This window comes from Lepisosteus platostomus, chromosome 7 (genome assembly GCF_059453375.1).
Source record: "Lepisosteus platostomus isolate fLepPlt1 chromosome 7, fLepPlt1.hap1, whole genome shotgun sequence".
Classification (NCBI taxonomy): domain Eukaryota; kingdom Metazoa; phylum Chordata; class Actinopteri; order Semionotiformes; family Lepisosteidae; genus Lepisosteus; species Lepisosteus platostomus.
In genome coordinates this window covers 47008282-47035400 of record NC_142617.1, presented here as the reverse complement: position 1 = coordinate 47035400, position 27119 = coordinate 47008282, and the positions used below count along the sequence as shown (strand labels likewise).

The window sequence follows — 27119 nt, the reverse complement described above, 5'->3', positions numbered from 1 at the left end:
AAAGAGGTGTACTCACGCAGGGTCTGCATGCCTCCAGGCTCAGGGCTTCCTCTGCTACTGTAAACTTTAATCACTTGTAATTTGGTTCTCTTTACCAAGTGCTCTTTGATCTGCTTGCAACATGCAACAATTTGAAACAATAAACTTAAACAACCTGTGTGACAATTGCCATCTGGCACTAAGTAGGCACACTTTTCCTCTAAACGCTAAGCAGCTTAAAATGGAACATCCTCACAAACTATCAAAAGGCATCACAACCAAATGAGAAATTAAACAACAACATGCTACTTTGTTTATGAAAGAACCGACGGAGGTTGAGTTCCTCTCCTTAAATATGCTCCATCACCCTAGTCTTCACAATCCTAAACATCAGTTCAGAATACTGAGATATTCTAGAAGAAATAATTGAAGTTAGTTTTGAAGACAACTAATCTTTATTTGTTCAAGTTATAGGTTGCTTGAAACAACCACATAAATATTTTATACCAATGAAGCAGAAATTGAAGACGTGCTTTTTTGCACCACAAGAATAAAGCATAATAAAACCAACATTTATTTACATTTTTGTACCTTAGAAGTTGCAAGGTATTTTTCAGATCAAAATTTTGGATGTTTCCGACAGGACCCCTGACTCTCCAAACCCACACTGTGTCCCTTGTGAGTGTCTGACACAGCTGTGATCACTTACACGGTCCTTTTAACCTTTTAATTAACCTGCCCAGAGGGGTGAGTCACTTCTACCTCCCTATTATTTAAAAAATGTCCAGTTCATGGACAGTGGTGATCAGTAGGTATACATAAAACTACAAGCTACCAGCTTAAAAGTATTTTATGTCAGAGTGCCAGCTACTTCATTAGATTATTTAATCATTATTTCATTTATTTAATTGAATCACAGAAATATTCTCTGTAAGCTAAACTACAAGCAAATTGTCATTGAGACAGACATTGATAGGTCCTTATTTCGATAGCTTACGTATATTATTGGTGCCAGTTTCGAAATCTCTTAGAAAACGCATATAAAAGTGTCAAAATACATGGCTCTTCTGCCATTCCTTTAAGACTCTGTACAAATATTTACTTAATGGGAAAATATCACTAAATAAATTACGCCAGTGGAAGAAAGTTCAGAAGAGCTTTTATATACAAGAGCAATTGAAGTCTGTTGCTTTCTTGGCTTGCATCACAAGAAAAGGCTTGAAATGTGGATTGTTTAAAAGAACTTTTAGTGCTTTATGTAGGTAACGTTTACACCTTTCAAAATGATGCATTTTTTAATGTTCTGATTCAACACTTACATCCTGTTACATTTGAAAGATAATACCATGACAAATATATTGACTACATTCTTGTTTTGTACTCGGTAGCTATTTCTCAAAAGTTCATTACTATGACTTCATTAGTAAGAAATATGTTATGTAACTGTCATGCTGTAAAAGCCTATTAAAATGATTCATTAATTGATATTCACTTATTTCCTGATAATCCTGCATCACAAAACTTAAAAAATACAATGTATTTCAAACATGTGGTGTATCTTACCAAAAGCTGTCTTCAAAATTAAAATACGCTTTGAGGTACTGCTTAATCAACACAGACCTAGGTGATACAAACAGAAACAACCAACAGACCTTAAACCAGCCCTTAAACTAGAAATAATCTAGTTATGATTTATCTGTCTATCTAAACACATCAGGTGTTGATAACTGCTGACTAATTTAAGAAAAGCAGGCTTGCCTGCAATCCAAAAGGTTCTCAAACTGTTGCCAGCATGCTCTTTGTTCTCCTCCCTAAGGGAATAGATCATTAAGTGCAATGTAAACTTCTGAAGTGTTGAGTGCAAGAAAAGTCCGGGTGTTTAAAACTGTAAATCCTGGGTTTAAGTACAAACACAACATTCAAAGAACAGTTACCTCTGAGAAATTATGACTTGTAGTAGATAAATCCTCTATACTCTTCTCTGCAGCACTGTGGTATGCTTTGTTGTGAAGATTACTGCACCTGATTGCGTTTTCAATCAGCTTTCAAATTGGAGCAATTGCAAGGTGCGTGCAAACAGCTTGTAATCCACACCAAGCACCTCTTTTCCCAAGCTCAACAGATCTCTCCGGTTCTTGAAGTGCACCACGAATCAACAAATCTAGTAAAACTGCAGTCTTCTGAAACATTTGTTTGGAATGTGTGAATATTGGATATATACTGTAAATGATCCCCTTAACACGAGTTATTTCATTTCCGAGATCATGGTTTCAGCGACTTGTATATTTTTACTTTTGCTTTAAATAACTGCCAACAAATGTCTTTTGAAATGCGCGACCTTACTGTAGACTCTGTACAAGGTAATTAGAAAATACAACTGAATTAAATGTGTGCTTGAAAGGCATCAAGTTTCTGTCTCAGAAGTGAATGAAATACACTTTGATGCACACCATGGGAGTATAAGCTATTCTTCAAGTTTATAGCTCCCTCTGATGACCACTGGAAGTCTGACAAAAAGAAACTGAGTTTTTTTTTTTCTATCCTGCATCCAAGTGACAGCTGACTGGCTAAGATCTAATTGCTTTCAAGTGAGGTCAGCAAAAGGCATTTATCTAAGTACACTGAATAACAACAGAGAGAAGATGCTCAGAAAAGCCCCTCTTGGGTCAGCACTTGATACATGGGAACAATTCTGAACCTGAAGGAGCCTCTTCTAAGTTAGGAGCAAGTTTGGATTCAGACTGTTTTTGAATTGCAAAATAAGAGAAAAAAGGATACTTGCGGTATTTGCTGCTGTTGCCTGAAAACAAAAGTAAGTATGCAAGTTAAATTATGACACAATTTTGTGATTTTCTCTGCACAGTTTCCAGCTGTCAGATTAAATTTTGTATTTAAATGGTACCAATGGGAAGAAAGTGGTTGCTTTTCAGACATGCTCTAGTATGCTCTACATGTGTAAAGCTGACAAGGAGGTGGTACTGAAAGTCTCCAGTCTCCAGTCTGTCCAGACAACTAAATGAGAGAAATTGTGGGCAGTTCTCCGGAAAGTGTTTGGTTAGCCACAAAAGTGTCAATGATTATAAAGGCATGACTGCAACTATGAGGTGAGCAAATAAAGGAAAGCCTAAAGCAAATGTTTAATATTGATTTTTGCACTAAAGTTAAATGCTTACTAATTTACATCAAATGCTGCTTAGACATCAAATGAACAACTCATTAATTTCAGCTTCTACAGAGGTACAGAAACTACAATGCATGTAACAACAATATGCAACATATCATTTTAATTTTTTTCTTATAGAGAATTGTCTCAGATACTGACTGACCTCTGGGTCAGGGGTTGCAGATGTAATACTGATACAAGACTGACCATAATTCTTTGTAAAAACTGCTCTTTTTTTTTACAGCTCTGATATTGAAAAGACTGTCACCACGAACACCAACGATATGTACTGCAGAATGCATTGCTCTGTGTTGTCTGAATCTGCAATTAAAATATACAAAAGAGGACCATAGAAAACTACCTTCTTGGCGTTCAGTAAGGCAAAAGCATTTCTTGACACAATATTCACCAGTAGAAGTCCTGAAGACCTCCTGTGTGCAGACGAGAGGTCAGGTCCAGGACCTAGCAGCAACAATCTGCATTTTAATTTCTATTTCAGTATGTTGTTCGTGAATACCCAGAACACTGCATTATAATGCGCAAATGGATGCTGAAATGGAACCTGCCAACTTTGCCCTCTGGACTGTACTTACTCTTTATCCTTCTAGTGGGCAGTGTGTGTTTAGCTTGCAATGACAGAACTCCAGAGCAACTGGCTGCAATTATGAACTGCTCCAAACATGAACGGCACACAAGAAATTATGACTATATGGAGGGAGGGGATGTACGAGTCAGACAACTTTTCAGCAGAACACAGTGGTTTCTAACAATTGATGAAGCTGGCAGAATTAATGGAACACAAGATGATACCAACTGCTACAGTAAGTATCTTGTTTTCTTCCATGAAATTAACATGTTTTTTTAAATCAAATTCTGCTTTAAATTCACTTTCCTGGACAATCTGTATCCAATAAATATATAGATAAAGCTGTTGAAAAGTAAGATGCTTAAAAATATGATAAATGTAAGATATTTAACTACAACAATCCAGGCTTACCAAGTTTTCCAATAATTTTCATCAATATCTCAACATTAGCTGCACAGATATCATAGAACAAAATTATGACACTTTTAACTACTAGATAACTTAGCAGTTTTTATTTGGAAATTTTAATTAAGTTTTTAGGCATATTCAGTCTTAATTTCCAAAAGACTAAACCGAGAACAGAAAAGTGCAGAAGTGCAGAAAAGATTTAAGATCATTCCCTGGGGCCAGTCCTAGGGTTGCTTTCCAGGTCTTCTTTTACTTGAATTTTACAGCACTTTGACTAAAAATATTTTCTGACCTCATCGGAGAGTCATTATTGTTTTTTTTTTATTATTTTGTCATTATTTTCAATCCAATAATGACCCCTTTCAACGTTCAGTCGCTGCCCATATATTGTTATCGTACTATATTCCCAACAACATCATTAGTTAACAGGTAATCCATTGCAGTTAAAAGAGCACAGACATCCAAAATGACAGAAATAAAAGAAACCAGGTGTCACACTTGGCAAAGTGAATTCCCACACTAAACAAAGACTGAAACAAAGTATACAAATCGGTCTTGAATTAAAAAGTGCTAGATTTCTATGAGCAAATCTGCACTGATTCATCTCACATAATCTATTTTTTATTGATGACACTTGTTTACTAAGGTACATTAGATATCCAACAGTGAAAGATATTAAGGGTGTTTATGTCGCAGTTTTATGGGAACATACCAGGCAATGCACTGTGAATAGAAAATAACTACGACAAGACATGACTGTTTTGTATTAAAAGATTCATGGGTGTCCAAAAGCAATTATCCCAACCTCATTGTAAGCATCTGTATGACAATGTTCAACAACAGTTTTGGTATGGTCAGCCAGTTACGAGTATGTCTTACTGTATATTGCATTAATCTAGACAGATGTTGCTGCTGTCTGGACATACTCTTGAACACCTATTAAGTATACAGCACCTGTTCTTTCCAAATAACAACATTAATCTTTCCTATGATTTCAAAACTATAATTGAAAACTGAAGTTAAACCTTATAAACAATTCAAGGTGTTAAATATTTGAACAGTGTACTTTATTTTATTCTTGTTTTTCTAACATGCGCACTTCCAAGTCCTCAAGTTGAAATACTGACAACAGCCATAACAGTGAGATTTAGATTGCAGTTTTAATATACTGTATAAATAATAATACAGTTTTTATTTCTTAGTTTTTCTTTAAATCTGTGAAGAATATACTGGTATTTTGTACTTTTAAAGAAAATACAACTATAAAAAAGATTCATAACCAGTAAACCACCAAATCAAATAGTGATAAAGCAAAACACTAAACTTGAAAATTAGTTATGACAGCTATATTACATTTTGTCTGATCCTTAGTCACGTCACAGTTTTGTTCTTGTGTTCTTTTACCCTGGGTAGGACCCAGTGGTTAACTTTGCTTGAGCTGCCCACAGAGAACTCAGCAGGAATTGAGCAGTGGTTACAGAAAAGCCATTCTGATGAGATATGCCTAAAAAATTCCATGGAAACTTTCTGAACATGTGTCATAATGTGGGTCTTTTTTTTAACCAGGGCAATCAGGACATTTTGGGGACAGCATGACTAAGACATAAATAGTAAAATAGGCAAATTCACTGTAACTTGATCATTTTACAGAAAGGAGAAAAATGTTTCAAGCAGCTGTTTAATTTTGAATTTTATATTAACTTCACCACTAGTTCAAGGTACTGAATAAAGGAAACAATGTCAAACCTTGGTAAGCATGTGCTTCAGCTATTGTGCCATAAAAGGAAAGCAAGGGGGTTAAATGTTCTTCATGATAACTGGGTTCATCTTTGGATCATCCTCTCTGAATAACCTGTCTTTTCATGTTTCGATTATTTTATAAACGTTAAAGGCTTTAAAGAGGATAATTCCATCCTACATGCAGTACTGTAGTTCACAGTTGTATCACGCAGTGTGAAATAAACTATAGGATGAGAAAGGATATTTAAAAGCAGAAGAACAATTTTTCAGATATTGCTGTTGTAACACTGTCACACTTACTACGTATTGTACTAAAACTGCTTACCTGAAGTGATTAAGGATGGATTCAACTTGTGTGTATGTGGAAACAGTACAATTGTACAAATGAACACACAGCTACAAAACCCACATCAAAAGGCTTAAAGACTGCCACCATCTCCTTATACAGTATCTTGCAAACTGTCTGCTCCCAAACAAAAGGATGGCGTGACAGAATCCATCTCTTCTGGGGATGGAAAAGAGGCTTGCGTAACAATTGGCGCTGAAAAGTGGGGAAATTGATACACACAGATGTGGCTGACAACTGCACGCACAACACATAAGGAGACACGCAAGGCAGCTTTTGATGAAACCAGCATGAAGTATGAATACAACTTTTTAAATCCTCCGTTCAGATTTTCCTAGCTATGTTTACTAACAAGGAATGAGTGACCTATTGCCTGCAGTGGAATATTTCAAAATGAAAAAAGAAAACATTACAAAAGGGCAAAATTACAAAACTGGAAATGCAGCCAAAGTTTCCCATTAGCAATTGTAAGAGTAAATAGAAGCATTATAAAGACAGCCAGGAAAACATTTAGAATTGGGCCTTTTTAGATATTTAAAGTGTTTTAAATTTTAAATAAGGCAAGTACTGCAAAAGGCTGAAAAATGACAAATGAATTGATTAACTGGGCAATTAAAAACAAAATATGCTGATGAAAGACATGAAGATCCAACCTGAATGCCTGAAAGAATCTCTGTCAGATATTCAACTGCAATGTTTTTGTTGGGTTTTATGATGCTCTTCCTTATTAAAAGGCTATAATACTATGAACTAACTGAGAAGATCAGTGATGTTTTCTTAAATAAAACTTGTTTATATTTACACAAATACATGAACATGTACAAGATTCCTAGACTGGTCTTGGCAGTGTTAAAGATACTTTCAAAAGATTTGTTTATTTAGTGCTGGGTGGTGTCTTGGACTTACAGTGACCAGCAAACCAATAGCTTTTTGTTAATGTGAGTTAATATCTGTTCCAAGAACATCCACAACATTTCTACAAACCCAAAAAATGATTTAATTAAATAAATGAGTTCATAGCTTCTTCTAAGGAGTTAATGATCTCTAATAAATAGCTACAATGCTGTTATGTGTGAAAGATAAATTAAACTTACTCTAAATACGATAAAACAACATCATTCAGAATCCTGAAATATCAAGTTAAGGAAATTCTTAAATCTAACAGGAATGTGTTTTATGACAGTGATATAAACATTTCTTCACGTTCAAGGACTTTTATGAACATTAAAGACTGCCTTTCTACTCAAGGATAAAGAAAGAAGTGTATATTTACAGTGAACACATCAGACTGTTTCTATATGTGATATTTTTAATTATAATGATAAATCTGACAACCAAATTCAAATTGCAGTAATTCTGCTAATGAATTGTTTTTAGATTGTTTAAAAACAGAAGTCAACTTGGTCCTTCATTAATCTACTATTTGGATTACTAACACCTGCAGCATTTACATCATTACAGTCTTAGAGCTGGAAACAACAAGCGACAAGAAAGCAAGCATTTGAAAATACAGCTTAATCAAGGGTAAAAATGATATGATTTCCAGATAAAATGTCTCGATTCTCAGCAACAAAAGCCATTACTTTTATGATGAAGGCAACCCATTTTCCTTGTCTTTCATCCAACAATGTTGTCTGAGCCTTTTAAGTTCAAAGAAAAGTGTACACTTTCTCATACTATGAATGTAGATTATTTGTACAATATTCCTGTCAACATTTTTCTTTAAAAGGTGCAGCAAGCCAAAGTCTGATTACAGAGAAAGCAATTCCTCATTGCACAAACTTAGATTATGCTTTGCATGCAAACTAGCAGTCAGTGAGTAGGCCACTTACATACTGTTTAAAAATTAGCATTTTGTAAACACAGTCTAGGGCACAACTTGTAACAATAGTTATGTTTTGATTTTTATCTGAAAGCAGCTCTGTAACTTTTCATGCATAATTATTTCTCTGCTTCAATGTACTTATTTCCTTCGGTAATAACAAATGCAGCTAATTGCAAAAGTACTACACAAGACCTCAGCAATCTGATAGTGATGATCTGATAATTACATTCATTTTGAATTCGTTTTTGAGAAAATCTCATTAAAGATTTTTTAAACTTTTTGGGAATCTTTAATCGCATGTTATCTCTTTTTAGAAACATGACTTTTATCACTCTCTTAATATTATTTTAAAAACTATTCTTGCTTGAATGCTGTAACCTTCATTAAACAAAATTTTATTCCAATCAATACACCTCAGCTTATTTCTAAAATTAGACATTTTGATGTAACGCATGTGTTACCCAATCGTTACCCAGTCTACTAAATGCAACTGACAGCCAAGTACTGTACCTACTTTAGGTTCTGTGTTTCATGACAATTTAAACAATTTAATTCAGTCTACTGTATGTTTTTAAATGGAATTGTTTTTTGTTATTTTGTTATTTTTATTGCATACAAATCAAATAAAACTGATGTAGATTTCAGTGGAAAACCCGCATCTTTTAAAAAACGAAACATCTATGATCTTACAATTCCAAACGTGGAATTATTGCCATGCTACTAGTCAGTATTCTTCTATTTAACAGAAGCAAAGAAGACAGTATGATCTTATTTTGGTTTTATTTTTCATGGAGGCCCTTGGAAAACAAGTTTCATAATCAATACAAGTCTTGAACGTTACTCAGAAAGCCATTTTCAGCTGTACAGTAGGTACTGAAGCTGTTTAGCCTGCTATGGGTGTCACATTAGTATTCTGGGCTGACAGGGATCAGCTGTTCCTCAGAGCTCTGTGTCCTAATTGTGAAGCAAATCAAAGCAAGGTGTACTCTGACTTTGCTCAGGGAGGACAGAATTAAGGATCACCCACAAATTAGTTTACTTAGCCAGAGGCAGGAGCAAAATGCAAAGGTAAATTTGTTCAAGCTGGGGGAAAGCCTTATGAAGCTGCCCTAAACAGTAGAGCTAACATTTGCAGTCCATATGTGTTTCCTACCATCTCCTTATACCCGCTAAACAGTTGCAGTTGCTGAAACATGAAACAGTAATAAAGTACACATTCTGTGATGCCTGTGAAATACCTCTGTTTTACCTCTGAGACATCCATCATCACTGATACTAAGCTGAATGTACTTTCACAGCATGCTATGTTATAAAATAAAACAATATTTTAAAAATGGAGTAATCATCCAGTTTTTCCAACATGCAAGTGATCAATCTAAAGTAGGGGTTTGCTTTCAGGATCATGAATAGGTCAAGTTAAACCACAGGGCAAAACAAGTGATATTAAATTTCACAACTCATTCTATGAGAAGAACATGACAAAATAATATTTGTAATTCAGGGACTGGCAGTCTTAATCAATACCAGTAACAGCTTTTTAAAGAAGCCTGATCATGTTTTTTTAGCAGTACTGTATGTAATCCATATTGCAATTATTCTTTTTAATCTAATTAATTTAAAGGCTTTAATGCTAACTGAATGTGCAATATTTCAAAATGGTGTTAGGACAAACTTCTGTTTGTTCCAAGACTTTTCATGAGCAGTAAAACCATATTCACCAGTTCACACCAATGACAGCTCGTTGATGATAGGACACATTGCTTTGCCTTAACAGATATATTATTATGTTTCAAAATACTGGGATGATGTTTTTTTATTTTAAATTTATTTGCTGGTGAGTGAAGACAGTACAGTAAGAGTCACAACATTAATGACAATGTCTTTGACCGCCTGCTTAAAGACATCTGTCATTACAGTCCATAAAGAGTGGCTATTTAAAAGAAAGCAGTCAGCAGACAAAAAAGGACTCGTGCCAAAAGCTTCAGACAAGAGAAGGAAAAGACGGTTGAACAGACTATTGTAAGAATACAGGCTTGTGAAATTCCACAGTCCTGAATACACTGTAGTGTACAGACTGTACCCACAGTGTTGGAAGACAGTGAAGTTATAACCTTTACCAAAGGGGGACAGATGATTGATATGTTTCAAGATTCTATATGTTAATTAAATACAAATTAAGCTATTTATAGTGAATTCACTTAAAGCATGCCTCTAAGAGTTACAGTTCACAGCCACATTTCATTAGAGTCTCAAAATATTGTCATTTTTAGCACACGCAAGCTACATTCTATAAAACAAGTTCAAAGTTTTGATATATGTAAAAAAGTAAATAGACATCCTTTACAGCTTATCCAAAAGCATGTGGAGTGGACTCACAAAAACAATCAGAAACAAAACTCATAGACTTCCAGTTACTGAGAAAGTGCAGGATTTTTAAATGGTTTGGTTATTGCATTTTATTCTACATCCCTTGTCTGTGTGAGCTCCTCCACAACCCCTGTGACATAATGGGCACAGTTTGCAGCATGTTGTTACATCACTGCCTGCAACCACTGCAAGCTTGTGAGCAGACTCTCAGCTCAAGTGCGCTCTGCTTCTAACACCAACAAAGAGAAGACAGAAGTGGGTGAGCATCTTCTTTTCACTCATTTACTGCTAATAAATAAATATATATTACTGATAATAATTTGCTTAGTGACAATATACAATACAGAAACTTGACATTAAGTACAAGGAACAGGCAAGCAGGTATATGTGTATAGATCTGTTATGTAAAAACCTTGTTGGTGTATATTCCATGGTTAAAGGAATAAGTGTAGATTGCAACTTACATTACCGATTTGAGAATTAAAAACATTATCGCAATATAGTGCAAGAGTTATTGAAGATGCAGCTGAGAGATAAGAGATCATGTCAAGTTTCCAGCATTGTCTAAATGTAAACAGGAACTGTACCTGTATGTCTTGAGCTGGCGTCAAAGGGCAGTTAGGGATTGTGCAATCCTGATGTCGGTGGATAGTTCAGTGGCAAGGGTGGAGAATGAATGGTCAGTGGATTAGGTGAGCATAGAGGAGAGGCAGTTTTGTGGAAAAGGAATAGTGGAGAAAGCAAGAGGGGTTAAAGAGGGAGATAAAAGACTGCATGCAGGCAGAAGCAGAGCGGCTGAGATAATGATACGGTAGCTGGGAATTGGGTTTTGTAAATAGGAAGCATGCAGCAAGAGGGAACCAGTGAACAACAGCAACTGGAGTAACATAATAGAGTGAGAAAGAGTAAGGAAGAGAAGAGACAAGGTGAGCCATGAAATTCTGGATGCACTGGAGCATACGGATGGTGTTGGAAGGATGATGAATGGTAGTTACAATTCTCAAGGTGGGAGAATCACAGAGCCTAGACTAGAAGCTGTATATAGAGGCTGGTAAAAATGCAGAGCTTTGTTGATAAAAGTGACTTAAATGACAAGGTCAAATAATACATACATATTCCAGTGTGTTAAACATAGTAAAGAATAAACATTTACTGGCATAAATGCTACTTTTCATTCCTTTGTTTTGAAGCTGTTGGCAGCATATCTTGACCTGAACTTTTTAGGTAACATAACTATTAACCATTAAGTCATTTCTTGCACATACTGTACAACATAGTCAAACATCATGCTGGACTTCCTTAATGGATTTCAGATAACATCTGTGCATGTTTGGCCTACCAGCCCACTTATACCAAAAAAAAAACATTTATCAAACCCCTGATCCCTAAATTCAAGCTGAGATTTTGTCTCAACAATACACTGCACAAACACAAGTCTCACCAATTTGTCACACATTTGTCACTGATGTAAAAGATGTTTATACCTTCGAATTTTAATAAGCCTTCAAACCAATAAAACACACAACAAACTTTGACAAGAACACTGTCTAGGTACTAGGAGAGGTATATTCTTTTGAACATGCAGATGTTTCTGAATAGAAAGACCTCAACTGTGTTTTATTAGCATTTTAGTCTTTCCTTGGACTTTACAGCTTTTGCTTTTGTGGAAATAATGTATACCATCTGATATTCTACATGTTTAACAAGCCAGTAAATTAGAAGATTATTTGTTTGCGTTTTTCATGTAAAACAGCAGTAGTGTGTGTATCATTCATAAAATGTCTGAATTACTTAATCTTATCTTTAAGTTAAATAAAAAGTAAATTCTTAGTACTTTTGGCTAGTAAGAGTGTGTACTAGCTGAAAAACTGAAGCTTTCAATTTTTCACATTTCTTTCAATCAAACAGCCAAAAAGCAAATCCACAGTTCATATTATCATGCCAACAGTAAATGTAATGATGGTCTGTGTCATGCTTTGTGCCACATTATATTTGCATGTTCTAAATTATATTGATCTTGCTTTTGAAAACAGTAAGATTGCAGTTTAATTTCTTTTAATTTAATAAATGTCACAGATTGTCTGAAAGCAATTTAAGTCGGAAATTCTGTGGCTGCTGTATGTATCACACTGAAGAATCATCTGTGACAAATATTATTTTACATATTGCAATCGGAAAACACAAAGAAAATAAAAAAGAAATGCCTTCAGTAAAAGAACAATATTTACATGTTTGTACAAATGCATACTGTATATGCAAACGTCATATTTTTTATTCTTAATCTTCAACAAACCTTTTCCCTTCCCAGCATTACTAACCATGTGCAGAATAATCCAATACTGCATACATGAAGTAAAATGACCTTGTACAGCAAAACAAGAGTGGGATTCCTAATATAAACAATTTGTTTTAAACTAAAAAACGTTAATGATATTAACCTATTTTTAATTTAAAAGTTCTTGCATTACTCAGTTTTAGAAAATAAAATACATTTGCTGTCTTGGTCAAAAATATCTATACTTATTTTTATAGTCTGCATAAAGACAATGTAGCATAATGTCTGAAATATTTATTATAGGTCTTAAACTGGCTTTACAATCACCCAACTCCACCCACAACACATCCCCACACACACTTTTCAGGAAGTACTAAAGGTGTGAAAATTGCACCAAATTGAAAAAAAATCTTTCTGATGTGGGCCCTTCTGGTTCTGTTCTGGAATAATTGGGATTGTACTGCTACATAAATATTTTAGGTCATTAGAAAGAATCAAGCGGAATTTTCCCCTTTACCATACAACACTGTCTACCAATTCACAATTCAATCTGTTCTTAATTTAACCAGGAAAAAAATAGTCCACATGGGAATGATTCCCAGGTACAACATTACGAGAAAAACACAACTTTTCACTTGCACGTAAGGCTTCATATCATTATTTTCAAAAAGATTAAACTTATTCACAGCAAACAGCGGAATGCTCAATTCCTATGGATCTCTGTTCTTGAAAAAATCACAAAGACTAACTGCACAATTCCCTTTTGGTGGATAATCGAACCAGAATGTGTTGGGTTTATCAAGTATTTTTAAGACAAATTTCAGTAATTACAAAGACAACACTGCTGTTAAACTAGAATCTGATTAACACTAACAAGTGATTTGCTGCTTTACGTGAATTAAAAACAATTACATTACTTTTATTTTTCGTTATGTCCAACTGAACACAATGTATTGATTAAAACGCAAAAAACAATCCTCAAATGAAACTATCTTTACTGCAAGGCAAAACTCCAAAAGTACTTCTTTTCATTTATATAAAAGACCACACAAGCACTGCACTGAATCCATACTTAAAAGACAAAACAGAAGGATGCCTTGCCTGATCTGATAAAGACTTCATTGCTTTAAAACTTGCTTTTACCATAAAAATTAGGAACAAGTTTTCTTGTCAAATCTTTTTTAATATTACATTTTCCAAGGGAGGTAAATATATATATATATTTTATTGAGAACAGCTTGGTTTGATAAAAGTCTAGCTAAAAAAAAAAGGCTTTCGAGGAGCAATTAAACTAATGTTTGTCATTGTTGCTGAATTCTTCAAAGAGTATGGCACATTTCTCTCTGGAGAACAATAGCAATAAAATGACCATTAAGGTAGGTGTTTGAAGAATGAATGTCCAAAACGTTCAGATCTCTTGTTCTGTTTATTATGACTTGCAGCTTCCAAAGTTTCAATGTGCTTGCCTTGCATGAATGTGTCTGCTGTATATTCTCAAAGGATGTTTCAAACCTTATTTGATCTCGTGCATTTCAAAAACCTTACGAACACATTCCTTTGTAGTTTTAAATTTTTTAAATCCAAAAAAATACTAAAAAGGGCCTTGTTTTCTATACGCTAAAAGTTCAGCTACAGTTCTGCAATGTAGCGTGCAAAGCAAATGGGAAGGGGCAGATATTTTTTTCTTCAGGGAACAATCTTTAATCTGCTACCCATATGTGCAATTGCATGAGTTGTGGTTCCTGTAATGGCCACCCAAACCATTTAACAGCTTTAAAATAAAACCAGAAATACCACAAACTGATTAACAGCAAAGACCCCATCCTGTTTTTATAATGAAGATGATTGCTAAGGAAAGGTCTGTCTTGTGATTCATTGCAGGTATTCTAGAAATACGAACAGTCTCAGAGGGCGGCGTGCTGGCCATCAAAGGGGTGAAAAGTCAATATTATATAGCTATGAATAAGCAAGGAAGATTATATGGCAAGGTAAGGAATTTAAAGTGTTAAAACATGCCAACATCTAAGGGGCTCTATTCCTATTGAATACATTTCAATACATTGCCAGCTGTACTTAATTTTTAGCCACCAGGAAATGTATTTCAATATTTACAATCAATATTAAATTTACAATAAAACAAAACAATAAAAAAATCAGGTTCTTATGGTAATGCACTTTTGAAGGGATTTATAAAACAACAATACAACCAAAGTTAATGTATTATTCATACTGCCTGAATAAGATAAATTTTTAACAAATTAATTAAACCATGTTCAGACACTTTCAGAAATAGCAGAATTACAAAGTTTGAATTAAATTGTTTTCTTTTTAACTTACAGAAAACCTACAGTGAGGACTGCAACTTCAAGGAAGTCTTCCTAGAAAACTATTTCAATGCTTATTCCTCTGCAAAATGGACTAATAATGGCAAAGAAATGTTCATTTCTTTATCCCACAAAGGTGTCCCATTAAGAGGAAAAAGGACAAAGAAAGAACATGTCACATCTCATTTCATACCCATGAAATGCAAAGAAGAGAAGAGAGTGGATTAAAACTCTCAAGATGCTTTATTCAGTTCAACTTTGTGAAGGGTCTTTTTTCAAAGCCAAGCCAAAGCTACTCCTCTATATCGAATTTCAATGTACATACATTATGACTCCTGTCATAGCCTAAGACAAGAGTCTCAGAATCACTTATTATAGGGCTTGGTGCCTTCTGGTTTTAGTTCCAACTTGAGTAATCGATTAAACAATTTACCAATTTTCTTAGTTACACATAAACAAACTATTTCTTAAGGTCTTATACAGCAAAGTACTCAAATATTCTCTTAATGCAATTACCTTTAAATTGCTCTAAAGCCTAGTATTACAATTATAGGTTTATTCTATGCTGAAAAGAGAAGAAAGGAACAACAACGTTTTGGCTGTGGAGCCTTCTTCGGGTGGCTTCGGATTCACAAACCTTTAATTGTTCCTTTACAGCCTACGCATGCTGATGCAGCTACCCACCTGTATTACAATTATGCAGTTAATTTAATTAAGCCATCTAGGTAACCAAGAACCGAGAACAAAATCCAGAAGACATTGGGCTCTCCAGGAAGTGGGTTTTAGACCCCCTGGCCTAAGCACTCACACATTATACTAAAACAATAGTGGAAAGTAAACAAAAAATAAAGAAAAAAAGAGCAATCCTTGTTAAAATTGATTATATGAAGACTCTCATGTGGCACTAGAACAGATTTCTGATTTGATCTTCATCCTCATAGGCCTAGTCTTCAGGTTCACACATATAAATAAGAAGGTGAGAAGCCTTCATACCAGCCTTTACCATGAGAACCCTGTAATGAACGTATTGGAGGTTTGATGTGATCCTCACAAAATGTAATAGATGAAAATAGTAGCTATAAGTATACAATCAAACGTAGGTTACAATGTAACATGCCACTTCAAAATATTCTTTTAATTTTTTTGTTTTTGTATGAAACACTTGTAAATACAAGATACAGAATAACATAAATACATTTTCTATTTTATTACAATATTTACATTTTTATAGATACTATAGAAGAATGATGTGAAGTTTCTTCAATGTTATGATCTTACTACAGACAAGAGTGTTTGACACTGAAAGTTGTGAGTTTGAATGGCACTGATCAATTTTATTTTTATTCTTATGTGATTGTTTAATAAAAACTAAAAGAGATATTATATCTGACAAAACTCACAAGATGTGAAAATTGTGAAAGTTCAAAATTTAAAATAGACAGGATCAGCCAACCCCTACAAGCTAAAAACTGTAAAGATATTCTAACTTCATCAGTTAGAGGCACTACTCTCTAATTAGATCGAGATCATAAGGGTTTTGTATCCAACAGAATGTGTTCCAGCATAAAAATAAAAAATAATAAAAAACCGCAAAATGCAATAATGACTTTTTACTGGGTTAAAAAGCTGGAATTACTACTGAAAACTAAACAAGCTGGACTTGATTTTTATTATAATTTGTTCCTTTCTTAAAAATTAACTTATAAAACATAACAAAGGACAAATCATCATAATGCCTTCATAAAATTTTGGACTTAATAAAAATCAGATAATGTTTTTACCATACAAATGGACTATCAGATTTTCCAAAAGTATGCCAAATAACTTCTTCTATTTAATATTGCATGTATTATTTGCTCTTCTGTCCACTTTTGATATAACATGTAATAGGCTACTGCCTTGAATAATTATTTACATGGCTGCTAAATCAATTCAAACTATGATATATAAATGTTAATTTTAAGTATGCAAAGGTTTGAAGCTGCTGAAACGAATACTATCAATATTTAATTGCAAAGTAAACACTGTTATAAATAGCTAGAGTAATTTAAGCTGTAGATGATAATTACATTTTCCTAAATAAATCTGTCTTCCACAAACGTATCTGTGGCAGAGCATTTGTCTATTTTGAAATGAGTCACCTGATTCTTCTGAACTTAGCATCTAACATTCCACTTTCAATTTTTAGTGATATTTTAACAAGACTTTGTTCATCATATTCACTGCAGTCTCTGTAAAGTAACTCCTTTGAACATGTATGTGAAGGACAGAACCTTAAAGATGTAGGACATCTCATTATAAGCAACAGCAGGCTTTCTTTGTGCATTATAAATAAATAGAACTCATGTTTTAATATATATCCTGCTTAGAACTCTAATCTGTTCTTTAAATCATGCATAGAATATATTGCAACATTACAATTTTATTCAAGGTTGTGTTTATACTTCAATGATGTATGTTATTTAAGTTATTTATATAAAATCCATGTCAAGTTATGCCTGTCTAATGTGTGTTTCATTTAATGAATTCCTGGTCATCTGCTGCTGTTTATGAGAAGGCGCTCTGGCACCTCTTGCTGCCAAGAGAAAAGACAGGAAGTCAACCACACACGACAACCCACTTCCTTCCTCTGAAGCCCAAAAAAGGGACAAAATAACACGTAATCATTGTGCGGCAACTAAGCCAAATACAGAAAGCAGAACTTCAGGAAAAAGGGCAAAGATTGCTCAAATGTCGCCAAACATCTTGTCGCTGTCAGAGGTCAAGCAACACTGAATATGTGTAAAATACAAAAAAGGCTTTGAATTTGATTTCCTGTGCAAACACAAACTAACAGGGAAAATCAGAATTCATAATGACATCCATCCATTAATTTTCTAACCTCATCATCCAACTCAGGGTCACGAGGAGGCAGAGCCTATCAAAGCAAGTAATGGGCGCAGGGTACACTCTGGATAAGTCACCAATCCATTGCAGGGCACAGACACGGATAAGCACAAGACATCCAGAAGCCAATTAACCTACCAGCATGTCTTTGGCCTGTGGGAGGAAACCAGAGCACCCAGGGGAAACCCACTCATGATTAAGACATTTTTTCTTAAACTGTCCATTCTGTACTTCTTGCAATGTAAGAACATCAGAATGTAAATTTGGAAAATATGGAGACCATTCATCCCATCTAGCTCATGTGTTTTTTTAGTAGCTATTTAATCCAAAGATCTCACCCAGTCATTTCTAGAAAACAGCCAGGGTACCAGCTTCAGCAATTTGGCATGGTGGTTTGTCCTAAAGTCCCACAACTCTTTGTGTAAAAAAGTACCTGCAGTATGTTCTCAGAGCAGTCTTAAAAGAATTCTCAGTCTTACAGTACATGCACTTCTCCCAGTTGTAATTTATGTCATCTGGTTTATGTTTCACTGTTAAATCCATAAGATTACCTTAAACCTAAACTTACAACCTTTTGGTATCTTAGGTACTGTATAGCAATAATTCCCTGTAGTCTATTAATACTTACTAGTCAACACATACTGTAATTAATTGCTTCTTAACACCATAACACAAAAAAATTATCACAACTGTAAAACTGTGCCTGGGCTATGTCCTGAGATAGTGGTGCTTCTCCAGTGGAACTAACAGAATAGTCATTGAGGGTGGATTTTTGTCTCTGACCTAGAAATATTTTTAAAATTACTCCTCAAAACACAAGTAAAAAAAAGTGTTTCCTTTTTTGTTTCCAGTATAGCAGACAGTGGTAAGAAAGTTCTTATTTTTGGAACTAGGACAGTAAGATCTCCAGGTTGTCTGCCTAATTGTCAGTATACTTATACACAGATAGTCTGAATTTTAGAGATCATCTTAATCTTAAAAAGATTTTTCTTTCTTTGCTGGTTTTGACGTAAAGATTTATGACAAGGGGCTACAATAATCAGAAAAACTAACATTTGATTGTAAATATTCTTTTTCTCCATTGCTGTTCCATCCATCAGTCTTTCCCTCAGAACATTTCTTGTTAAGCCTTTTCACTTTTTCAGATTAGAAAGGAAATACAGGCCTCTAGAAAGCTAAAGTACTTCAGATATACTTTCATCGTGGTAGACAAATCACACTATGGTATTTCTACAGACATAAATAAAATGTCTGCACAATTCAATGATACAATAATTTTAAGTTACAAAAGTTCACATTAGGTATTTTGAGCGAAATTTTATACCTGCCAAATACAAAAATACTGCAACAAAAATACTGGCAGACTGCCGCACGCATGGGCAAGTAGATAAAATGAGTTTTACCTTCTGTTGGGGTTCACATCTGGCTCAGAGAAAAATGACAGATAAAAAGATTACAACTGGGAGCACAAACCTCTGAATCAGTTAGACCTAAACAATGTCTGAAACAAGGTGAAAGCTTGTGCCAAGTCACGCAAGGTTAGTTTTCACTGATAATTCATAACATGTTCAAACCATACATCATTTTTACTTGAGATTTAATGACTTTTGGACATTTATTTCTTTGGGTTACAGAGGCTTTCATTTTCAGTGATATTTACAGTGGTCGCCTGGCATTCAGAAATACTCAGATCACATTGTGAGCTACAGTATGTGAATGGGAATATAAGCTTACAAATTGCTAATTAAACAATATCATAAAAGCACATGCAAGAACACACATGCATGTTGAGCTTTTGAAGTACATCAGTTTCATAATAAATTGCAACTTTAAATTGCAATTGTTGAAATCTGTTAGCTTATTGGCAAGAATTTTTTTTTTTATAATTTCATGCATTTTAGAAAATAAATTACTTTCATTTGACTGCAAATGTAAAGCCAAAAAAGGATCTAAAATAAGACAAATAACTGTATAAAATGTGTTGTTAAGAAGCAAGAATAAAAATATTTATTTTCCGGGATATAAAAATAAAATTAGACAACCCTCTCATGAACCTTTGCTCTATTACATCTTGGAAGGGCCAGACCACAAGTAAGCTGTTAGATATTTTGTATTATTTTTATTAGTACCATAAACTATTGGCTGCCATACTCATCCTGTTGTTACCAGAAAACTCAATAAAATGGTTTTAAGTGTCTATCACTACTTCAGCTAAGTACAGTAAGAGTGAGTAATATAATAGCATTTGCCACATGTGTTTTTGAGACATTTGGGATAAAATTCTTTGGTAGAACAACTAAATCCCACATCTACAAAAAATAATAACTTCCTACAGTTTACGAAAGGTTCGGTAAACCTGCATTGAGTATGCAGAACAAAATGGAAATGTAGGCATTGTAATCTCCTTTATTATGATTTTTATTTCTTTTCTAGGTAGGCAGTATTTGAAATCCTTAAACCCTTCTGATTAAGAATGTGGTAAAACCAAAAGAGCACTCAAATGTATACGACCTGCTCAATTTAATGTGTTTCAGAGCCATATGCTCACCTGCTGGCAGACTTACTTGTAGACTGGAAGGCCAAATTGACACAGATTCTGAGCTCTGCTTTACTATTGAGAACAGGAGGCACTTCTTTACACAAGCGGTTGTGGGAGTCTGGATGAAGCTACTGTACTCAATCATATTGTCATGAAAGGTGATACTAGTTTTCAAGAAATGGCATTCAAAAAGATCGGCCATATGCTCAACTCCCACTTCTAACTTTTTGTGATCAGCCAAACAGTCAACTCCCAGTTCTAAACATTTTGTATGTGTTTTTTTGCCTAGGCTATTCCAGAATATATTTTTTTTATTTGCTCTATCTTCCAAGATCTTTAAGCATCTTAGCAAAACAGAGTGTGTGATTTTGAGATTGACAATTTGAGCTTAGTAAGTGGTATTTTTGCACACTTAAAAAGCAGCTTTCTAAATTAAAGTGGAATGTAAAATTTGGCAGATTCATGTAATGTGGGCAGAAAGATTTTGAAAATGAAAACTGAGGGGAAAATGCTTTGAAAACTTTTGCCAAATTCTCAATAACTGACCCTTTGTGGGTACTGGTATCTAACTTTCCTCAGATGTCTCACTAAACTATGTTGGGTTTGAAAGTGCTTAAATGTTGGGCTTTAAAATATGCTATAAATGTGAAGATTTCATGAAAGATGTTAAATTTAATGGTTATGGTTGCACCTCTATCTTAACAAGACAAGCAGGTACAGTATACTGATAGTTAGAGATCAATAGACTGGAAGACGTCTTTTCTGGAAAACAAGCAGATGCAACTTGTGACTGGCATGTAATTTAAAGATCTATTTTATTCCAGAGTCGTCACAACTACAGTGTTATTACCTTCTCAGAAATCTCAGAAAATTAGCAAGAGATGGCCTGGTCACTATTGGGATGGGGGACCTCTAAAGAAAGCCAAGTTGGACCAGTAGGTAGAGTTCTACAACCTAAAAAACATGCTTCAGTATTGTAACCTACCCACAAGAAGACACAGACTATTTGGTCATTAATGATCTCTATGTACCATCTGTAAGACATCACCCTGATATCCTGGCTAAGATCAACTCTGGGAATGTACAATCTGGTTAACCTAAATTTCTCCCAGAACTGAGTTGGTGAAGCAATTTCTTCACTGATGGGTCTGCTGCACTTCAATAGAAATGATGTACAAAAAATGCTTTGGAATTCTTTGGGATGACAAGAGCTATACAAATGCAACAAATTATTATTACAAGATTCAGGTAAGGATGACAATTTTATATATTTAAAAGAAATAATTAAACTTCACTGTCAATTAACATTCATTAGAAGCAATTGATATTATGATAAGTATTATGTATTTGCTTAGGAGACATCCTTCTTAATACAATAAGAGAATACATTTGGATTTCTAGAGGTAATAATATTTACTAATTGCACTACAGGTCATACTGTAATGAAATCCACAAAAACAAATTCAGCACCAAGCAATACTACACTGTTCATGTAATGATACTGTACACAAAGACAAAATTAAAAATGATCTTTCAATCTGATTAATTTCTTTGCACATCGTTTTTAATTATTTTCTGTAACCCACCTGCATTACAGAAAATACACAGTGCCCATGTTCTAACTTTTGATTGTGAGATAAAGTGAACATCCCATTACAGATGCTTTTTGCGTCCTTACTTGATTTCTAATCTAATGTCAAGAGAGTGGAATATGGAATTAATTGCACTATTCTAGTACCAGATGAGAAGCACTGAAGTGAGCTGAAAGCCAGAAGTGAAATTCCTAGACAAACATAGCTCAAAGAAATTGCGTGTGCACAGGTGTGAGTAACTGAACTTTTAAAAAACAAAAAAAACTGTAGATTTTCTGGTTTTAGACCATAGCCGATTTCAATTTTTGCACTTCAAAGAACTAGTCAAATAAATCCACAATCCAAAAGGAACCATGCTGGCTGTACACATGCCCAATACATTAACACACAGTGAACTACAATAAACCTGGGAATAAACTTTAAAAGGGAAATTTTTGTTGTTGTTTTCATTGACTTCAAGTTACTGCAGTAGGCAGCTTAAAAACCAGAAAAGTAGTTCACGAGAGCGACATCTGTTGTTTTCCTTGGCTGTGTAACAAGAACAAAACTTTGGCTATTCCATTCTGTAAACCATACCTGCTGAAAGGAATACATACTCATATTTGAAGTACAAACAATGAATATACACTTTGCCTTATTTTATCTCAATGGAAACATTAACTATGAGAGAAATGCTTGCTTCCACACTGAAATGTATGCATAAGTTTGCTCTGACCTCACGTCATTGTATCCTGCTGAATTCAGAACTCAGAGATGAAACTGGCAGGGATAAACATAAATAGAAATATTCCCAAACCACTGCCCAAGTAAATTGCCCAATACCAGACGTCAAAATAATTACAAAATCAACACATCTGGACTGCATTCTGATGGGTCACATAATTCTAAAATGATTGCATGTCATTCCTGACCACACACTGCAGAAACTCTCAAGGCTGTCACCCATATTTGCTGTTCAAGTTTTTATGTTATTGTCCTTGGGCACTCACATCTCCTGTCTTAATAAACAGTACTTTCCTGAATAAACCTGGGTGAAATCTCTTGTATCTTATTTTTGAAGAGAACCAGTCAGAAATCAAAATTTTGTCCTCACCGCCAACTGTGAACTCTAATCTTGAGAACTAAGAGGAGCCTTTGCTTTCCAGTGCTTTTCTGCTGTTGCCCCAAGCAAACCTGCCATCCATTACTTGGTTTGCAACCTGTGATTTTCAATTTAACCATATTTAATTATAATTCAGATTTGAGTTTTTAAAGTCAGATTTCCATAAACAGTACAAGTCACAGATATATGGGAAGTAATTAAGCAAACCTGCACACAGATTGTACAGGTGAAACCCAATTTCAGTGCTGCACTGTTCAGTGCAAGTTACTCAACTTTTCAGTTCATACAGAACTGTCTTTCTGAAAAATCAAAAGTATTATGGAATAAGATACTAGGATATAAAAGGCTACAAGGACCTTTATTATACATATATGTATATGAACTTCACAAGCTATTAACAAAAATCATTAATAATGTTAAGTTAAATGATAAATGAGTATTTATTGAATTTTATTAAACATGAGAGATCATACAAGCATTAACTAAGACTTTTTTATGTGTTCTGTTCAGAGGTAGGGGTCATGGACTCTGTTACTAAAGACATGTGTTCAAGAACAGAAGAACTATAGCTTAAATTTGAAACTATTTTCTTTTTAATTATCCAGACATTTTCCTAAACAGGGTTTAGGCTTTCCTGGAAAGCAGTTCACGGGCTTATTCTGAGAACTGCAAAAATAAACCAAGCTCACAGAACAGGAGCAGATAAGCCCCTCTGAGCAATATATGAGGTGTTACTAGGGAAATGAAAACAAATTATATCACCCGCTGTAAAAGGAAATATTCCATATGAAAACATAAAAAAGTGTAAATGTAACAACATGGCATGCTTTACAACTATTATTTCTATATTGATCAGTAGTTTTACATCCCAATACATTAATATTAAAAATACAGTATTGAGCTGCATTTTCATTTATTCTACAATACCTGATATTAATGTTAGTTTTTCATCAATATCAGTATTAAATAATGCTGCTATCATCTCTGGTTGACCTCCAATGAAAAGTCAGAGGGCTGATGGTAGCTTATGAACACTGCTTTCAAAAAACTTAACACTGAACTGTTCAAATTATCTTTTTAGCAATACAGTAGCACCCCCACCTGTCTATAATGAATGATGCATGTGATATTAAATGCTCTGCAGGAATAAGCACTCAGGAAGGCCACTGGAGGCAGGTGGAAGGTGATTGCATTGTACTGGTTAGTTATTTCTAAAACTGATCTAAGTAATTTAATAGTAAGAGTGTTTTTTTAAAGCATATTGATTTCGATAAAATTACATGATACTGTACATTCAATTACTTACCGCTTGTAACTGACAGGATCTTGGGTTCTTTGCCCACCTCTCCAGCTCCATTTAACACTTCACTCAACCAGTTTAGGTTCCATTTCTTCCATGAATATAGCACAGGTTTTACTCCTGGAAAAAATAAAAACAAAACAGGTACTGCTATAAGCATTCACAGTATGTACAATATGTGTAATGATTGCTATAATACAATGTCATCTGAATTAAAATAAACAGAAATAAACATTACCTGAAATCCAGTGAGATATCAGATCTGTTAGTTCAGTTTTAAAGTCTTCATCAAAATGACCATGAGACTCTGGGAATGCTCCATGAAATGCAGAATAAACTGCCTGGGCTAAGCAGTCTGCATACACCTTGAACATGTAAGAGAATATACATATTGTTATCACATGGAACCTGATATTTATTAAGACTAACGCTAACAACATTTTTGCATTCAAATCACAATCAGAAACTTTAACGCTTAGTAGTCAAATAGCCAAACCTTACCTCCGAACTATCAAGCGAGTGACCTAACCTGGGACATGTCAGGTACCTGTTAGTTTGCAGTGATTTCAGTGAGAGCAGCATCCTTCCTCTCCTCACTTCCAATTCTGCAATGGGAATCGAGGAACTGGCAGCTCAGTAAGAGCCAAATGGTAATAGTGACTGACACCAAGATCTGTGTGGTCTTTAGCCTTTGCCAATAGCATCTCTGCATACTCATCCTTTATATTCATTATGCATCTGTCCTTGTAAAGGAGACAGCAACCCAATGGCTATTCAAGCAGGACAGGGGGCACTGAGGACTGAAAGAACATGACTTCTAGAAAGCATGTGACACAGAACAAGAACGAGAACGAGAACGAGAACGAGAACAAGAAGAACCCCAGTCAAAACCAAACTTGTGAGTTATAAGACAGCAGCACTAACTGCATGCAACCATACTGCATCATGTATTAAGAACCATGCAATTAATTTACACACATAATGTAAAATAAATTAATAAATTAATAAACTCACATTAAAAAGGGAAAAAAACTATATCACTGCTATTTTGCTGCTTGGAGAGAGAGCAAAAACATTAAACAGCTTCAAACAGCTTCCAAAGCTGGAACTTTGAAAATACCTTAAACAATTTGTCTTTCACTTCTGGTTGCACTGTCATTAAGAGTACCACAAAGTTTTCAGAAATTCGATCAAAAAGCTTGTTTTCATCTTCTGGATTAGGCTTTCAAAGGAAAAAAGAATTGTGTTAGAGATGAGTCCACCTGTCAGAACAGAAAGGCTGCATGCATTTTTTAAAGAATTTAAATTAAACTAAACTTGAATATAGGAAACTATCTATTAAATATTTAGCATGTTTAGGGGAATATTATTATTTTAAAAATAAATAATCAAATGAACAAGTAAAGGTTTATTCCAGGCTGAAAAGAGAAGACACCTAAAGAAGGCTCCACAGCCTAAACGTTGTGTTACTTTTCTTCTCTTTTAAGCATGGAATAAACATTTGCAGCCTATGCATGCTGACACAGCGACCTGCTTGAATAATCAAATGATCTTACCTTATGAACTGACATGCCACAAATTAATATTAATAATATAGAACATTACATTTATGTCATTTATTTAAACAAATTAAGTCATGCTTTTACAGCATAGTCAGGCTGTTCTGTTGAAATTAAAATGTGGCTGCTCTTTTTTGAGCATTTTAAGATCTCAGTTTGGTACTCAACAACTAATTAATGGAATAATTGCTTGTGATGAAAATCTGCTAGGATTAAGAAGTACAGCACTTCAAAGATGTGAACTTGGAACATTTCACCAATGGGCTTGAAGGATCAGTGGTGTATCAGTTAATTCCCTGTTGTAGCAGATAGCCATGAGGTATGAAACATCTGTTCCCGGACTTCTTTTGTTAAATTCCAGGTATCTTTTCAAACGACTGTATCGTGAAAACTGTATTATGGAGCTGTGGCAAACAGCACATACACAATTGGAGCCACAAAGAACATATTTTAATGGACCACAACAACGACACTGAACAGGTTAATGAGTTGAACTTTGTGTTTCTCCATGCACGAAAGCCATTACAGCATTACAGATACACAGATAAAAATGAGCTGACATAGCGCCCTCTGGTGCATATTGTCTTTGTCAATGGACATACAGTATGTTCCCTGTGGCTCCATTTCAATATGTACAGTTAATTTCATTACTGGATAGTGAACAGTTTTCAAAATGAAGTAGTTTTAATATGCAGTCTAACTTGCAAACAGCTTATAAGTTATTGTATATGATTAATCGTTTACATAAAAGATGAAACAGCATTTAACAAAATATATAAAATTGAGATCACACAAAATGCTGACAAACTGATCTGCCCCATTACGAGTACAGCAAAAGAGAATGTAAACATTTCAACAGCATTTCTAACATGCAGCAAGACTTCAAGGCAGAAAACTAAATGAATCAAGTATACTCTGTCTTACCTTAAATGCATGAACATAAAACCACCAAAAGGTATCCTTCAGTACAGCAACAGATGAGTCAGTGAGAAAGAATGGCTTCCAAACCTTTAGAAAGCCAGACTAGAGGGGAAAAGAATGCATCTGTGAGGATTATTCTAATGGTGTAAATAAAAATTTTGACTTGAGTCATAAAATCTCCAGATAATTAAAACACGCTTATTAATT

At 34.5% G+C, this 27119-nt stretch overlaps 2 protein-coding genes across 5 annotated transcripts in view; one reads left to right on the top strand and one right to left on the bottom strand.

The window, feature by feature from the left end:
* Positions 1–27119, bottom strand: part of LOC148658976 (protein FAM227B-like) — a 50910-nt gene that overhangs the window by 18030 nt on the left and 5761 nt on the right. For all 3 annotated transcript variants that reach the window (XR_015940277.1, XM_088640826.1, XM_088640825.1), the window contains exons 7-10: positions 26916–27014; positions 25553–25654; positions 24671–24797; positions 24439–24552 (exon numbers count right to left, since the gene is read on the bottom strand). Coding sequence is in view for 2 of the 3 variants with exons in the window: in XM_088640826.1 (XP_088496952.1) it covers positions 24439–24552; positions 24671–24797; positions 25553–25654; positions 26916–27014 (442 nt within the window). In the remaining variant the exon portion in view is untranslated. The remainder of the gene's footprint in view (positions 1–24438; positions 24553–24670; positions 24798–25552; positions 25655–26915; positions 27015–27119) is intronic.
* On the top strand, positions 2596–17508 carry fgf7 (fibroblast growth factor 7). Of its 2 annotated transcripts, none has more exons than XM_088640812.1 (4): positions 2596–2791; positions 3387–3963; positions 14571–14677; positions 15029–17508. In XM_088640812.1, exons 2-4 carry the CDS (start codon positions 3678–3680, stop codon positions 15239–15241), a joined length of 606 nt encoding a protein of 201 aa, XP_088496938.1. In that variant the 5' UTR covers positions 2596–2791; positions 3387–3677; the 3' UTR covers positions 15242–17508. The 2 variants fall into 2 exon arrangements, with proteins under 2 accessions (XP_088496938.1, XP_088496939.1); XM_088640813.1 differs by lacking the exon at positions 2596–2791 and adding an exon at positions 2967–3083.